We start from the raw sequence: 18,326 nt of genomic DNA on the forward strand, positions 1-18,326 counted from the left end.
AACAAAATCTATGCAAAATGTTGACCAAAGCACCAACATTACATGCTATGTGGACCACAAGAAAGTGTTTTAAATGTAAAAAATATCATATAGTAAGATAATAATATAACCTATTTCTTTAGTTTCCCTAAAATACGCATTGAGACTATAAAGTGTGTTTTATCCAATTACTCAATTAAATAAACTATTTTATAGATTGCTGGACTACTAAAATAATCGATAGCTGCAGCCCTAAATTCAAACTGATTCTTTCAATATAATATTTGGTATATAAATTATAATAAAACCTTTCCAAAAGAGGTGACAGGTTACAAAAGCTTCTCTTGGCTGCTGATGTATTAGATATATGCGCAACAAATAAGCATGGAAATTGCTCTTTTAAAAACAGATTCCTAAAATGTTTTAATTGCAATTAACAATAAACCTGCTTTGGATGTAAATAGATTTTTTCTGGCATACCTAGAAATCAATGCGCACAGTAGTGTCCATATAGAAATTCTGACACGAATGCATGTTCTGCATTTCTAAACTCTTCCCAACTTATTTTTCATTAAGCTGAAACGTCTTTTTCGGACTTAAATAGAAAAATCCAACTCCATGAACGACATCGCTTTTACTCTGAGCTACTAACACGTTGTGATCATGCGGGCTACACACACTGGATTCCGGCGCTACTGGATAGAACTACTGGATTGGACTACAGTACTTGTATCGGAGGCTTATATCGGACATTTTTGATGCATGCTGATATAATACTATAAGTTTTTTTGTTGATATCGGACAAATATCTGATATCCATGTTAGAACGGGATGTACATACTTATTACCAGTTTTTAGTCAAAACAATGTTGTATAAATGGCACTAAAACAGACTGGAAACATTTCTGAGAAACCATAACATTTTGGCGTGGATCTTAACCAGGCACATGTGGCAGTTTCTTCACTTATAACAATGTAGCACTGAAAGGGGGACTGCCCTTTTTCTGGAATTTTGCCTATTGTTCACAATCATTATGAGAGACATGACGATGGATGTAATTTTTTGGTGTGAATTGTAAATATTAAATGAATGCGATCAAAAGTCTGCTTACAATTGAGACTATGGGAGACACTCAATTCTGCTTTAACTCCCTTAAAAACACATCCAAACACCGTCGTTAGGGTATTATATAATGATGTAAGTATATATGTGATGTAGTGACAGGCACATGTATAATAACATTTAATATAAAAAATTGTTTCTATCATTTTAAGCATATGCGACGCGTTAATTTAAAAAAGTCATCACAACATTTGCTTTTTTTTTCTTCATCACTGATTATTGCTCACTAAAGACTTCATGAGAGCCAACAAACATAGTAAAACATCACTTACTGTACAAGGTCTGCTGTCAATAGGATGCCGACTGAATGTCTTATAATCCTCGCAAAGAAACGGGGTGGGGGACAGGAGAGTGACCTTGCGTCTTTTTGTGTCGTTCTCGCCAGTTCCGGGTCCTAAATGGCTGCCAAAGTGTACCAACTTGTCGGATTACATACTTCGCCATCTACTTTCCAGGTGAGAGGCATGATTTATGATCTACAATAAACTTCCAAGGAGCAGGGAAGCGAGGAAACAGCTCGATGATGTAAACATAGGGACACACAGTAGTGATCACGGCCCCGCTATAAGTAATTTGTCTGTGTTAGCGCTCATAATAACAATATCACTCATACTTGGTTAATATTCAAGTCACAAAATAAAAATGGAGTATTGTTGACGCTTTTTGAATGGTTATTTATTGGGTTTCATGGGCGAAATAGAGGACCTCCCATAGGCTCCGCTGTAAGCTGACTTTTTTTTACATTTATTTACGAGTTAGAATGCATTAAAAAAAATCAATCTGTCGTCATATCTTTCATAATGATTGTGAACAATAGGCAAAATTCCAAAAAAAGTGCAGTTCCCCTTAGAAGACATTAAGTTAATACTTTCTTCCGCGACTCAAGCTCCACCTTTTCAGAGCTCTAAGTACAGGGGCTTGAAATATGACAGCAGCTTCAGCGAATCAATATTACAAAGGTTTGTTTGCCATGCATAAAGAGCTAACTTGATAAGGCTTGCATTTAGACGGTGCTTTGCTGACGTCTAGAATTGAATCCAAGAAAACACCTCCCCTTGTCTCCTTCCCCCAGTCCTCATGGGCTTAAATGGACCGATATAGAAAGGGAACAAACTGAAAGGGAAATGTTTGGGCAATCAAGAATGGGCAACAGTGTTTGAACACTGTGATAGGTGCAAAATGGCTTCTGTCTCCATCTGTTTTAATGACATAATCGGACCACAAATAGCAGCTCTTGGAAACTCTCAGTATGCCCATTTTTGGAGTTTCAGAAAAATCCTGTACACAAATGACCAACAAAGCATAATGCTGACTATATACTAACCACCCAAGAACACATTTGTTTGAATAAAGTAACTACAAAGGAAGCTGACATGAACACACAACATTAGACGCTAAGACTGCAACCTGAGATTTCAATTACAGAACACAGCATGCTCGGATTTCCCCTGCTTGGCAGACTGCATATGCATGTACACAGAAAATGCATAGACAACTGATGGGAGAAAGTACTTGCATGTTTGTGTACTTAAAAAAGAAGGGATAGAAAAAACAGTATTGATAACAATGGTAGCTCACTACAATCCCACACATGGTTCTGTTTTTACTGTAGTTTAGCTCTTGCGTGACTCGTTCTTTGCAGTTGGCAGAAAGTGCCGTATTATGCTAAGTGCAGTTGGACAGTTGATATATGACTGAGTTGATGTTTATTTGCACTGAACAGGAATAACAATTGATTAATCCGTTGAATTAGATTTTGCTCTTTGTAAAAGCAGTAGAACAAATAAATATGCTAAGTTTTGTAGCTCAGGAACTCTATAGTGAACTGTCTCAATAGAATAATGGTAACATTGTTTTTTTTAACTGAATAGATAAGAGGGGGAGTCTAAAAAAAAGGAAGCAAGATAACAAGGGGAGGAAGGAACTTGTATTAGAGTCAAACAGTAGGGCAAGTTTTCTAGATTTCACTTCCAAATCTACAAAACTATCCAAGGGGAATTATTAAAGCAATTACAATTAACTGTTTATAAAATTAATACATTGATAGTGAAAAAGGCAATATGTTTATATTAGGACTGTCATATATAACAAGCTAATGCATGTAATTAATCATAAAAAATAATTTCATTAATCATGTATCAGCACAGGTTAATCACCCAATTTATTTTGAGCACACATACAGGAAGATGGTTACCTAAAAAGGTTGATATACGTCAGTGATTAGGTCAATACATATGTCAGTGCAAATTCTATTAAAAAAAAACAACTTTTCCTACAGATTGGTACCTGGTTTTATCTATTTGAGATCTGCCTAAATCCCAAAAAATGTAAATCCAACCAAGGAGGCATGGTGGAGATAGTCATAAAACAATCATGTATTATTTAATTTTTCCTCCAAACGAGCCGTTGGTTTTCCACAATTTGTGACGTTTTTTCTAAGCGTGACGTCAACGGATATCTCCATATATGGTAGAACTTTACCCAAAAAGCTTTGTGCGAGTCCGCCATTGTAATCTGACGCTATGAGTCAATAAGTTTTCTTCTTTTTCTCTATCATCCTGTTGTGGGGAAGACTGTCTCGTACATGCACATGCATCATCCGCTGTTGCCATTTCTAATACAAAGTAGCGTATAGTTCTAACTTATACAGTATCTGTCAGTAGACCAAATTAGAGAAGCGCTAAAAACTACAAAACTGTTGGCGGGGAGAAGACGCAGTCGAAGTGGAGGCACGTTATAGGAGACAGTCCACAAAATTATGAGAGTGTCAGAAAGCAGATTGAAGATGGTTTGCAAAACATATTGTATGCACATTTTTGACCAAAGAACGACCATTACATGTTATGTAGACCACGAGAAAGTGTTGTAAATGAAGAAAAAAAAAATCATACTATGACCGCTTAAAATAAACCCAGAAGGTACTTAAGATAAAACCTTTGTTTTGAGCGAATAAAAAAGTTGAAGTAAAACAGTTTAGAAAATGTTTGCACATGACATTCTCACAATAAAATTGCTTTGAATGAAAAACATTGGGATGTTTTTTAAAATGTTATTAAAATTATGCAAGCAAGTCATTTACTGTGATTAATTGTGATTAATCACAAGTCAAATGTGTGATTAATCTAATGCAAAAGGTTAATTGTTTGGCAACACTAGTTTATATATGACATTTTATTACTACATTCGCTATTAATCGCAGGGTATAAAATGATATGAGCTACAATATACCATTTCGAAAAAAAGCCCAAGTCCAAATCAATTACACACACAAATAATACATTACAGCACTGCCCCAACTTAAGAGTGTTTTAAGATAAGAGCTGTCCCTCGACTAATTGTCATGCTTCAAGTTGCAAGCAAAAATTTGAGTTACAAGCATCCTCGCCATTAGTTGGCGTAACCAATGTCCCACTGAACCCCCATAAGATTTGACATAAAACATCTGGTCTTCCTCGCTAAACATTAGCTTATATCTAGAGATTGACAACTTTATTTTTTCAATCATTGGAAAGAAGAAATTGAGTTTGAACTACAGTGCTGAGAAAAGAAGTGGATAATATTAATTAATTATTGTCAATTCAAAAACATGACAGAGAGTGTAGTTTGCCGACTTGGCAAAGCAGTTCATATGTATCCTTGCTCGTCTGCACCATACTGAAGCAGAATGAGTCTAACGGCGGCCATTTATCCATGAAAATATGTAAAAAGCTGCTGATGGTGTGTTTGACGGAGAGGCAGCTGGAAGGAGATTCTGTAGAAGTTCACTCTCCTTGGTAAATTCTGTACATTATTTTTACATTACTTAATAAAACTACTGTAGTTGTTAATAGTAAATTATATTGTGATGTTTTTAAACACTATTTCTTATCCATAAAAAGTTAGTTTTTATTTTTAAAAGGCATGCTATGTATTAAAGGCCTACTGAAACCCACTACTACCGACCACGCAGTCTGATAGTTTATATATCAATGATGAAATCTTAACATTGCAACACATGCCAATACGGCCGGGTTAACTTATAAAGTGCAATTTTAAATTTCCCGCTAAACTTCCGGTTGAAAACGTCTATGTATGATGACGTATGCGCGTGACGTCAATCGTTGAAACGGAAGTATTCGGACACATTGTATTCAATACAAAAAGCTCGGTTTTCATCGCAAAATTCCACAGTATTCTGGACATCTGTGTTGGTGAATCTTTTGCAATTTGTTTAATGAACAATGAAGACTGCAAAGAAGAAAGCTGTAGGTGGGATCGGTGTATTAGCGGCTGGCTGCAGCAACACAACCAGGAGGACGCTAGCCGCCGACCGCATCGATGATCGGGTGAAGTCCTTCGTCGCTGTCGATCGCTGGAACGCAGGTGAGCACGGGTGTTGATGAGCAGATGAGGGCTGGCTGGTGTAAGTGGATAGCTAATGTTTTTAGCATAGCTCTGTGAGGTCCCGTAGCTAAGTTAGCTTCAATGGCGTCATTAGCAACAGCATTGTTAAGCTTCGCCAAGCTGGAAAGCATTAACCGTGTAGTTACAGGTCCATGGTTTAATAGTATTGTTGATTTTCTCTCTATCCTTCCAGTCAGGGGTTTATTTCTTTTGTTTCTATCTGCAGTTAAGCCCGATGCTATCACGTTAGCTCCGTAGCTAAAGTGCTTCGCCGATGTATTGTCGTGGAGATAAAAGTCACTGTGAATGTCCATTTCACGTTCTCGACTCTCATTTTCAAGAGGATATAATATGCGAGGTGGTTTAAAATACAAATCCGTGATCCACAATAGAAAAAGGAGAGAGTGTGGAATCCAATGAACCCTTGTACCTGAGTTACGGTCGGAGCGAAAAAAGATACGTCCTGCACTGCACTCTAGTCCTTCACTCTCACGTTCCTCATCCACAAATCTTTCATCCTCGCTCAAATTAATGGGGTAATCGTCGCTTTCTCGGTCCGAATCGCTCTCGCTGCTGGTGTAAACAATGGGGAAATGTGAGGAGCCCTTCCACCTGTGACGTCACGCTACTTCCGGTACAGGCAAGGCTTTTTTATCAGCGACCAAAACTTTATCGTCGATGTTCTCTACTAAATCCTTTCAGCAAAAATATGGCAATATCGCGAAATGATCAAGTATGACACATACAATGGATCTGCTATCCCCGTTTAAATAAAAGAAAATTCATTTCAGTAGGCCTTTAAAATGGTGCTGTTTTGGGGGGCCAAGCACCATTTTATTTCAATAGGAGACACTGATTTGAGATACAAGTGTTTTGAGTTTAGAGCTCTGTCACATAATCAATTAAGCTTGTAAGTTGAGGTATTACTGTATTTGAAAATTAGTAACTTAACAAGCGTAACAATCTTTCAAGACTAATGAACCCTGTTAGTTTCACATGGGGAGTCTTCAGAATTCCTGGCTGTAATGTGAGATAAGTAACGAAATGTAAAGAGGGGCAATGTTTGTGATATCCCCTTAGTTTTAAAGTGAGTTTGGATTCTCTCCAAATGCCGACATTTAACAAAATAAGTCCAGAGGAACAAGTCACTCAGCGCCTTCCAACACTGCCTCAATTCCACGTACTGTAACTCTCCTGCTTTTAGTCCAAGCCCCGTTTACTGGGTTGTGGGCTCCCTTCAAAGAAAACAGTCAATATTAATCACTATTACAGTCCGTTCCACAGAAATATGTGCATATTTAGAAGAAATACTGCTGTTTAAATGTCCCAAATAATATTGTTTTCAATATTTACTCAGGCCGAAGGCTCCTCTGCTCTGATAGGCATGTACCTGTAAGCACTTCTAATGAGTTAGTTTATCAGTGGACATGTTGAGATGAGCTCAGCAAAATACACTCAAGCCGCCTCTGCATTGCACATGTTCACTGAGACGAGATAAAACCACCCTGCACTATATTCCATTCATAATGTGACATAATTGTGCCTCCACATAACACACACAATTCACTATAATAAAAACATAAAATAAAATATACTAATTGAATGATCAAGAGCATTTGCTGTCATTGACCCAGGCTTGAGCGGCTTTCACTGATTGATTGATTGATTGATTGAGACTTTTATTAGTAGGTTGCACAGTGAAGTACATATTCCGTACAATTGACCACTAAATGGTAACACCCGAATAAGTTTTTCAACTTGTTTAAGTCGGGGTCCACTTAAATTGATTCATGATACAGATATATACTATCATATATACTATCATCATAATACAGTCATCACACAAGATAATCACATTGAATTATTTACATTATTTACAATCAGGAGTGTGGAGGGGGGGTGGGGTGGGGGGTGGGGATATGGACATCAAGTAGTGGACATAGAGGGAGGGAGAGAGAGAGAGAGAGAGAGAGAGAGAGAGAGAGAGAGAGAGAGAGAGAGAGAGAGAGAGATCAGAAGGCATAAGAAAAAGAATCTGCATTTGATTGTTTACATTTGATTATTAGCAATCCGGGGAGGGTGTTAGTTTAGGGTTGTAGCTGCCTGGAGGTGAACTTTTATAGCGGTTTTGAAGGAGGATAGAGATGCCCTTTCTTTTATACCTGTTGGGAGCGCATTCCACATTGATGTGGCATAGAAAGAGAATGAGTTAAGACCTTTGTTAGTTCGGAATCTGGGTTTAACGTGGTTAGTGGAGCACCCCCTGGTGTTGTGGTTATGGCGGTCATTTACGTTAAGGAAGTAGTTTGACATGTACTTCGGTATCAGGGAGGTGTAGCGGATTTTATAGACTAGGCTCAGTGCAAGTTGTTTAACTCTGTCCTCCACCTTGAGCCAGCCCACTTTAGAGAAGTGGGTAGGAGTGAGGTGGGATCTGGGGTGGAGGTCTAGAAGTAACCTGACTAGCTTGTTCTGAGATGTTTGGAGTTTAGATTTGAGGGTTTTGGAGGTGCTAGGGTACCAGGAGGTGCATGCGTAATCGAAAAAGGGTTGAACGAGAGTTCCCGCCAGAATCCTCAAGGTGCTTTTGTTGACCAGAGAGGAAATTCTGTAGAGAAATCTCGTTCGTTGGTTAACCTTTTTGATTACCTTGGTTGCCATTTTATCACAGGAAAGGTTAGCCTCTAGAATGGAACCTAGGTAGGTGACCTCATCTTTCCTGGTGATGACACTGTCACCTACTTTTATGGTGAAGTGATTGACTCTCTTAAGTTTGATGTGGGACCCAAACAGGATGGATTCTGTTTTACCCAAGTGGATGGATAGCTTGTTGTCAGCGAGCCAGGTGCAGGTTCTACAGAGCTCAGCACTGAGGATTTTCTCCACCTGTGACTTGTCCTTGTCTGATACCAGCAGGGCAGAGTCATCCGCAAACAAAAACAATTCACAGTCACATGCCGATGACATGTCGTTTATGTATATTAGGAACAGTAAAGGTCCCAATATACTGCCTTGGGGGACTCCACAGCTCACCGAGAGGGGGGGGGACACGGTGCCGTTCACCTCTACCACCTGCTCCCTCCCCTCCAAGTAAGACTGCATCCAGCTCCAAGAGGTTTTGTTAAATCCGATTGCTCTGAGCTTATCCAACAGTATAGCGTGGTTAACGGTGTCAAAGGCCTTCTGAAGGTCCAGCATGACCATGCCGCAGTATTTGCCCGCGTCCACCTCATGTTTGATGTGGTCGGTCAGATAGAGAAGGCATGTGTCAGTGGAGTGGCTAGTTCTGAAGCCGGATTGGAATTTGTACATGAGTTTATTAGTGGCAAGGTAACTATCGACCTGTTCATAAACTATTTTCTCCATTACTTTCGAAATGGAGCTGAGAATAGAAACAGGTCGGTAGTTGCCAGGTTCCAATTTGCTTCCTTTTTTAAAGAGGGGAGTTACTCTTGCTATCTTAAAATCTTTTGGTACTTGGCCTTGTGTAATTGATAGGTTTATTATGTGCGTGATGATCGGGGCAATGATGGAGGCAGAGTCCCTGAGGAATCTGGAGGGAATATTATCAAGGCCGGTGGCCTTGTTAGGGTGGAGCGCGCTCAATTTTTTAAACACCTCATCAGCTGTGACCATTTCTAATTTGAAATCATTGTTGGATACTCCTAGCTTTCTGTAGAAGGCTTTAATGTGTTCTACACCAAAGCGACCAGAGTGGTGGGACAGCTTGTTGACAAGAGTTGCAGCTATGCTGGTGAAAAAGGCGTTAAGTCTGCTAGCTACCTCCATTTTGTCTGTAATGAGGGAGTCACCCTCCTTGATGCTGATGTTGGTGAGTCTTGTTTTAAGTTTCTGGCTGCAACCAGGAAGCTGGTTGTTGAGAATTTTCCAGAGCTCACGTGGCTTATTCGTGTTTTCCTCTATTTTGTCGTTAATGTAATTTTTTTTTAAGGATTTAGTCAGGTTGGTTGACTTATTTCTTAATTTGCTCGAAACAGAGCCACATACTGCTAGTTTGCCAGCTTGGGGAGAGAACAAAACAGCAACACACTGCTAGAAAAACATCTTTCTGGCCTAGTTCGTGCTGTAGGACCCTGAATTTAGCTTTTTATGGGTTCTAACCATCGATCTGACACTGGCCCCTTGCTCTAATGAATAATGAATGGCCATATTGTCATCTCACACGGATCCAATTTCACTGCACTGGTAATTAGTTTGGTCTTCCCTGGCCTGCAGCACTATGGGTTGAACTTGCCAGCTAGAGAACTATGGAGCCCAAATAGCAAAGCCAGTTTGAAAATGACTTGGAAATGAAAAGTAAAGAAAAAAATTCATTAACAAAAAAAAACGTACGACGAGAAAGGCAGAAAGGGAAAGTGGTACACATATAAAAATTAAATTGGTGTGTAATGCTATGTCTGCAAGAACAATTAAATCTATGTTGTCATGCCCTATTTGACCTAGAAACTATAGAGCAAACATAAGAAAGCTGCTTAACTTTACTGCTTAGACTTTCCCAAGAGGCCACAGTCAAGAAATGGGTAAATACTGAACTTGATTGTTTTGTTGAACACAGTTATATATACAGAACATACACATAGACAATGTCATAAACAATTGGGAGTAAGGGTGCACAAAAAAATCTATTCACATTTGAATCCCGTTTCCTATTTATTCCGATTCTAAATCGATTGATAATTTAAAAAAAACGATTTTAAAATATAAAAAAATAAACTAATTTATTTCATCAATAAACATTATTTTTATAGGAATAACATTTTTTTTTTAAGACATTAATAGGCCATATCCATGCAACAAGAAGGAGTGTTTCTAACCTGTAACCTGTTTTGAAAAAGTTTCATATAATTATTATACCAAATAATACATCCCGAGAACCTGTTTGAATCAAGAATCGCGTCGAATCGAGAATTCGATTCTGAATTGAATTGTTACCCCAGAAATCGGAATCGGATCGTATCGTTAGGTCTCCCAAGTTTCACACTGGAGTTTTTGCTTTCTGAAAGAGAACTGTCTATTGTAAGGGCTTTCTTTATCTTGGTAAAACTTGCAATAGATGCTTAGCCAGAAGATAACAGGGAGATTTTATATTATTTCACTAGTGAAAGTATTCAACTTCTTTGTAGTCAGAAACCGAATGAGCACAAATGTTAAGGGGAATAAAAACATCCAATTATTCCATGCAGTTTTGTAGTACACGACAATGGCAGAGACCGTTAACCCTTTTGACGTATTTATAATAGTACTGTCAAAAAATTCATTTTTTAAATTAGATTAATCACACTTTTGGGATTTAGATAAACCATGATCAATCACAAGTTATTACTCACTTGCATAATTTTTTTAAGTTAACTTTATAAAAGACCCCGATATTTGGATGGATGGATGGATAGACTTCATTTATCCCATAATGGGGAAGTTATGTGATTGCAGTGCAGATACAAATGTCCACACAAATAAGGTAAAAACACAAGAAAACAAGAATGAAACATCAAAGAAAACACAGGACATTAAAGACATTAAAAGAGCACAAAGCTGATATACCAACTGCCACTTCAGCGGCACCATTTCTACATACAGCTACAAAAGTAAAACACAACGAGAAAACAAAAATTGAGCAATAAATAATACTACAGGAATACAAAAATACAGGAATATTTTTAAATGCGTTACTTGAATGTGCATTATTTATTTGCTCAAAACTTAGTAACAGTATTATCTGAAGTCCAGTCAGGGTGTATTTTAGAGTGAAAATTGACAGCGGGCACATCATTCAGAGTCTCATTACTCATCTGTGCACTGACGTACGATCACTGACCATTTACCAACCAAGGTAACCATCAGGTAACCATCCACAGTTCAGGCAAGGAGCATGTGCAGACAAAATAAATTGCTGATACTGATTAATGCGATACATTTTGTAATTCACCACATGCTTTATGGATTAAATTTAACAGCCGTAAATTATACATATCTGTATAAAAACTGGTTATACTGTATATCCACTGGTACCTTCTGTTTTTGCACACCTCACTTTTTGTAAGGTTCCATTTTCACGGAAAAGTTTCACCAAAATGTTGCCTTGGTTCACGTATACTGTCTCGGTTATCATACGACCAAACACGGCACGCAACAAAATAGTATGTTTGCCTACGTATTGTTCCACAAAATTAAACGAGAATCCCATGTTGGTGACTCAATCTGTGTGCTTTGTTTATTAAGTACGACTGCAAAAAAAGCCACCTTGGGGCCAAAGCAAGTAGCAAGTGCCAAGACCTTGATAAAAAAGATGAGAAACACTATTTAATTAACGAAATAACATGTTGCAAAGAACATTGTGGCGCCCGCTTGGTTCTCAACTCTCTACACCATTTCCTCTCATTTCTTAAAGCCTTCAAAAATAGTAAAATTAATTTTATCCGTCATTCATGTTTTTTTGCATTATTTTCTGAATGTAAAGCTGTAATTACTGTAATCTATATTAAATGTGTTTTGGAGTAACATTTTCGGGTGTTCTTATGAGAAAGAAATGGGTCTGACGTTTTGGAACGGATTACTAATGAAAACCAAGGTACCACTGTTTAAAAAAAGGTAGGTATGCTACATACGAGATAAACTACAGTACTCTCCCTTCTGCTAGTTTCTGATTTCAACAGCAATTAAAAATTGCGCAAACTTCATTACTGAATTAAAATTAGAACGCTCAGACGTAGTAAAGCAGAATTGCTTTTTTGGTCACATCGTGTGCAAAATATGTAAAACAAACAAAAAAATAGCATATGCTAATTGAGCAATTTACAAACTGTGGTACACATACAACTAGGGGTTTGCAGGCTCCGTCTAGTGATACGCCAAATAATCACTTAATTAAATATTCAAACATAGTGTGACTGTTCAAACTGTGGGTAATGTTACAGTGGCCAAAAATATTAACTATACTTGTTAAATAAAACCTCTGTTTTAATGAATATTTAAGCCTACTACGCTACTGTATTTTACTGTTGGTCTTCATGCTGGTACTCACAGAGTCAAGTGTTTTTTAAGGTGCTACGTATTGAAAAAAGTTTGACAACTACTGTGCTAGTCGATCGCATTTGTCTGTTTGAGAGGTAACCAAAACTAACACTCATTTTAAAACGGAATCAGTGTTTTTTAATATACAAAAGAGACGACACTATTATAAACAATTACAACTACATGCAAAAATATCAGTTATTTATTCATAATAAACGCGTCATTTAATCACTGTAATGGTAATACAACTTACAGTATAAAGCTGCAGACCAAGGTTTTATGCATACATTTACTTGACTAATTCTCTACTTCCTGACGGGAATACAGTCACAACGTAATCCTATTAGCGCATAATAGCATGAGTTTATGACTGTCCTTAAAGTCGGTTCAACTTCAATGTGTTGGGGCAGGGGGGCTGGTGGACCGCAGTAAAACATCTATGAAAGTAAGCCTGGGGATAACACTCATCCAGTGCATGGATTTAACCCTTTCACTAATTACTGCAAAATAGATAACTTAATAGCCTGTGTAGTGATTGGGCCACTGCGCTCCACTTGTGAATCACCACCAATCATTATGCAGCTCACAGCAGCACAAGGTCATGCAGCAGCCAGGTACAAATAAATGAGAATAAAACATTACAAAGGCTACAGTAGTTTTATGAGTAGCTGAAACATTTACAGATTGCTCTTGTTAATTTCCTGCCTGTTGTAGGGCAGAGCTTAGCTTGTATGGTAATTATAAATCATATATTTTGAAAGAGCTTTTAAATAAGCCTATATTTCAAGTTCTGAGTTTACTGTAGCCAAATTTGACTAACAAATGAGGACGGGGTAGCACTGCCAATGATGCAATATGTAAAGGCTTATAAAGCTTCACTGAAAATGTGCATTTATTTTTCTAAAGTAAACCAAGTAATCAATCAGTTGCTTATATATTTTAAGTTTTTAGGTTGACCTTTAATAACTGATTAATTGATTATTAGGAATTCTGCAAATTTAGAGTTGTTTTTTTGGTAGTGTCTGGACGCACTTCAAATACAATTGTGTGCACTACTCAGGTGTAACCAGCAGAGGCGCTTTTGATTCAGTGTCAAAATGTACCTCCCAACGTTAAACAATATCGTGATCCTGTGGTCTGGGTTTGAATCTCATTTGGAACATCTGTTTTATGGTTTATATGTTTCTGTGGTGCTGTTTAGTAGTTTCAAGTACTCTGGGTTACTCCCATAACTCATGTTTCTGTTTAGTTTGTAGGGATGGGTACCGAATTTGTTACTTTTTACAGGCACCGACCAAATTCAGTTGGTACTACCAGGTATTGATTCACGTAAAATCAAACAGTGCCATATTTTGATATCCTTGTTGCACTAAAGCAGCACTCAGAGCAGACAGTCGGACTGCCTCGAGTAGAAATGTTACATTCCAAAAATCCATGCCTAATAGAAAACAAACAAATGTATAATAAGGCTCCACTTTAAAATGCTCTAGCTCGATGCTAATTTACATTGGATTTGTCAGAGACACGCTACTGATTAACATTAGCAATTTCACACACCGATTTCAACATCTCCAAATTTGGTAATGAAAAGTACAACTAAGATGCACATTACAATCTAACATCTGGTGTACAATACTTAAATTATAAACCTTTCTTAGGGCGCAACAAAAGTCTTGATTCCGCTTAAAGGCAAAGACTATTCCCTGACTAGGCAATGCTATTCACTACTGCCATCTAACCTACTGGAATTGCAACTGGATACAGAGTCTATTATATAATACTTGCAAATGAGACTCAGAAGAAAACAAAAACAATATATAACAACTGGACAGCACAGCTATCATTATCAACTCACTGTTAAATGTTAAATGAAAAAATAGATTATATTATTGAACATATTAGCATTTATTAACACATGAACATTAGTATCAAAAATTGGTACACTTGAGTATCGATTCATTTGTGAAAGGTACCCATCCGTACTTGTATGTAAAGGTAAATGGAGACTCTATATTGTCCATATGTTTTAATGCGAGTGTGAATGGCTGTTTTTATGTGTGTGAACCAACCTAGGGTATACCCCTAAAACTAAATCTGAACCTCAAAGTCAGCTGGGATAGGCCCCAGCTCATGTGTGAGCTGAATTAGAGATCATGGCCGTGTAATAAACTACTGGATGACATTGTGGTATTAAGAAAAATACCTTCTCTTACCTGCAACAGGTGAGTCAGCCGCTATCATGTTTATCAACAGGACCATTCCCAGAACCACTGCACTATGGCCACGGACATCCATGCAACTGCCTGCCATGATATGGTGGTGGCTAGGTCAAGGCATTTCATCTAGTTATAATGACAGCAGTCATCCAAAAAGACACGTCTTTGGGGGTACATAAAACCCAGAGGTTTTATGTCGGAGTCTTCCTCTTCTTCCAGAACATGTGCCTGCCTTGCAGAAAAGAAAGACCATGAAAGCAGCAGAGAAACAAAGGAAGCAAATAGAAAGTAACACTACTTTTTTTGTTGAGGCTTTGTGGTGTAGTGCCGAGGGCCGCATGTAACAGCGAATTAACAGTATGTCAATGTTAATGTATAATAACCTTATATTTATTCTATGTTTACTGATGGATAACTTGCTTTCCAATCCTAAATCAAGGTGACAAGCAGATATTTACTGTAGGTTAGGGGTGACCCGATCCGATATTAATATCAATTCATGTAAGGCCTATCGAATGGTATCGGCGTACATGTAAAATGTCCGATACAAGCAGTCCTCGAGTGCGTTTACTTGTGCAAAGCTGGAGAGCGAGTTAACATCTAAATGTCCTCCAATAAGCACACAAGTTTGATCTTTTCTTAGACTTAAATCAAGTCATTTAAAAAAGGTAAACATGGAAGGCAATAGGCTACGAGGAGCTAGCAGCTAAGCACACGATAAATAGCACACAAGGTAGACTTACGTAATAAGTGTCATTGCCAGGTAAAACACATTTGTCAATATAAACAAATATAATAAATATTTATAGTTGACTATTAATACACACAAAGTACCAAAGGCAGAAGCGTTTTAGAAACTATCCAATACCAAAGTGTCTGCATCACCTAACTTACTGCGTCATGAGCAATTACCAGTCCACTTCAATTTAAAGACAGCATAAGTCCATTCCAGCCGGTTAATAATAAATAGGTTAGCGTTCTTCATACCTACCATTGATTTCTGACTAATTTCACTTGATCGAGCCTTTTCTGACATTCCAGACTACACGATAATAAAAGTATGTATGATTCGTGCTGATATCGTACCGGATCAATATAAGTATCGACCAATACTCAAGGCTCCGCAATCGTATCGGAAGTGAAAAGGCTGTATCGGGACACCCCTTATTTTTGATGGGGAAAACCTTTTTTTAGAATACCTCATTGCATGATCAGATAAATTCAGAGATGGGGCCAATTCTGGGGGGCCCTTGAGCTTGACACCTGTGGTGTAGATGCCCTATTTAACAGGCGTAAACACAACCACATACTATTGAGCTACTTCTGTTTGACCACTGTTTACATTTTTACAATGAATAACAATCACAAGGCCCCTCTTTTTTGACAGAATAGGACCTTGTGAATTAAGTCTTTATCAGTCACATTGTTAATACAGCATGTTAATACCATAATAATGTATTTGAATATTAATTATCCTTGTGTGCATACATGCTACTGGTATACACACACACACACATATATATATATATATATATATATATATATATATATATATATATATATATATATATATATATATATATATATATATATATATATATATATATATATATATATATATATATATATATATATATATATATATATACATATATATACATACACAGTATATACGTATTATTTTCGGGCCGCCCTATCTCTAGCATTAAAGATTACAGCTGGTACAAAATGCGGCTGCTAGACTTTTGACAAGAACAAGAAAGTTTGATCCTATAACGCCTATACTGACTCACCTGCACTGGCTTCCTGTGCACTTAAGATGCGACTTTAAGGTTTTACAACTTACGTATAAAATACTAAACGGTCTAGCTAGCTCCATCCTATCTTGCTGATTGTATTGTACCATATGTCCCGGCAAGAAATCTGCGTTCAAAGAACTCCAGCTTATTAGTGATTCCCAGAGCCCAAAAAAAGTCTGCGGGCTATAGAGCGTTTTCTATTCGGGCTCCAATACTCTGGAATGCCCTCCCGGTAACAGTTAGAGATGCTACCTCAGTAGAAGCATTTAAGTGCCATATTAAAACTCATTTGTATACTCTAGCTTTTAAATAGACCCCCCTTTTAGACCAGTTGATCTGCCATCTATTTTCTGCTCTGCCTCCCTCTCCTGCATGGAGAGGTTATTAGGTGACCACAGATGATGCGCTAGCTGTTCAAAGTCGGAACCCGGGGTGGACCACTCATCTGTGCATCAGTTGGGGACGTCTCTGAGCTGCTGACTTGTCTCCACTCAAGATGATCTCCGGCTGGGCCCCCAATGGACTGGACTCTCACACTATTAACTAGATCCACTCGACGTCCATTGCACCGGTCACCCAGAGGGGGGTCCCCACATCTGCGGTCCCCTCCAAGGTTTCTCATTGTATCCCATTAGGTTGAGTTTTTCCTTGCCCTGATGTGGGAGCTGAGCTGAGGATGTCGTTGTGGCTTGTGCAGCCCTTTGAGACACTCGTGATTTAGTGCTATATAAATAAACTTTGATTGATTGATTGATTGACATACTGTTGATTTACTTCTGTTTGACCAATGTTTACATTTTTACAATGAATAACAATCACAAGGCCCCTTTTATTTTGACATAATAGGACCTTGTGAATTAAGTTTTTATCGGTCACATCACATTGTTAATACCATAATAATGACACAAACTATTTTTTATTTGAATATTAATTACCCTTGTGTACATACATGCTACTGGTAGTCTTTTATACCCAAACTAACTGAATTCCAATACAATTTAACTTCTATTATCGTGACTAAATGTCCATATGGAGAATAATTGCTAGTAGCTCCCAGAGGCTTTTATCACACAGTACAGCCTCTTGTCCCACATCCCGTCCCGTTACTCACAAAACATAACATATGTTTATAAACAATTAGGACGGTCACTAGCGCCAAAAAGCAAGCTTTTAGTGCAAAGAAAAGAGCCATTCCTAACAGGCAGCTCAAAGCTGCGCATTCAGACTTACCAAAACACGTTGCAAAACTCAATGAAATCCTTTGTCTGGGTTGAGAAAAATATAATTGGATGAAGCAGAAAGTAGTCGACGGACCCTCGGCGGGACCGCCTTCTGAGGTCAAATTTAATTCATTAATAGACCTTACGTGTTGGAAGCCAGCATCCATTTGACACTCTTTCGATAGCAGTAACAGTCACAGTCTCCTGTCTAGCAGCAGATTGACTTAAGCCCCGCCTACCGATTGCTCTGATTTGTGCACAGCCTATCAATCTAAGCGCTCATTGGCTAACCAACTGTCCGTCATGATAGTTTTTTCAAACTAGGTTGGTCATCTTCGACAAGCGTCTGCGGCTTCCACGGCAACCTTGTGCGCATAACACACATGCTCATGTTTAGTTGACATTATTTTTCTAAATTACCATTAGGAATGATAATTAAATGAAATACGTTTTTAGATTTGACGAAACTCGATCGAGGATGTTGAAATGCTAGAAAAAAAAAGTTCAAAGAGCTTATCCGTGAAATGACGTCATTCTGTCTTTGAAAATGCATCGCCTGTGATGGGAGTGTGGA

At 38.0% G+C, this 18,326-nt stretch overlaps 1 protein-coding gene across 11 annotated transcripts in view; it reads right to left on the reverse strand.

Annotated features, from left to right (window-relative positions):
• The window catches only part of si:ch211-1e14.1 (UPF0606 protein KIAA1549), a 48,963-nt gene extending 31,012 nt beyond the window's left edge, over positions 1-17,951 (reverse strand). For 9 of the 11 annotated variants that reach the window (XM_062036051.1, XM_062036054.1, XM_062036053.1 and 6 more), the window contains exons 1-2: positions 17,763-17,944; positions 14,731-14,961 (exon numbers count right to left, since the gene is read on the reverse strand). In XM_062036051.1, the coding sequence (XP_061892035.1) occupies positions 14,731-14,827 (97 nt within the window). In that variant the 5' untranslated portion in view covers positions 14,828-14,961; positions 17,763-17,944. Of the gene's footprint in view, positions 1-14,730; positions 14,966-17,762 lie in introns of all 11 variants that reach the window. The other 2 variants (XM_062036046.1, XM_062036045.1) reach the window with 2 other exon arrangements.
• Positions 17,952-18,326: the final 375 nt, after the last annotated feature.

Source organism: Entelurus aequoreus, linkage group LG24, assembly GCF_033978785.1.
Source record: "Entelurus aequoreus isolate RoL-2023_Sb linkage group LG24, RoL_Eaeq_v1.1, whole genome shotgun sequence".
Classification (NCBI taxonomy): Eukaryota; Metazoa; Chordata; class Actinopteri; order Syngnathiformes; family Syngnathidae; genus Entelurus; species Entelurus aequoreus.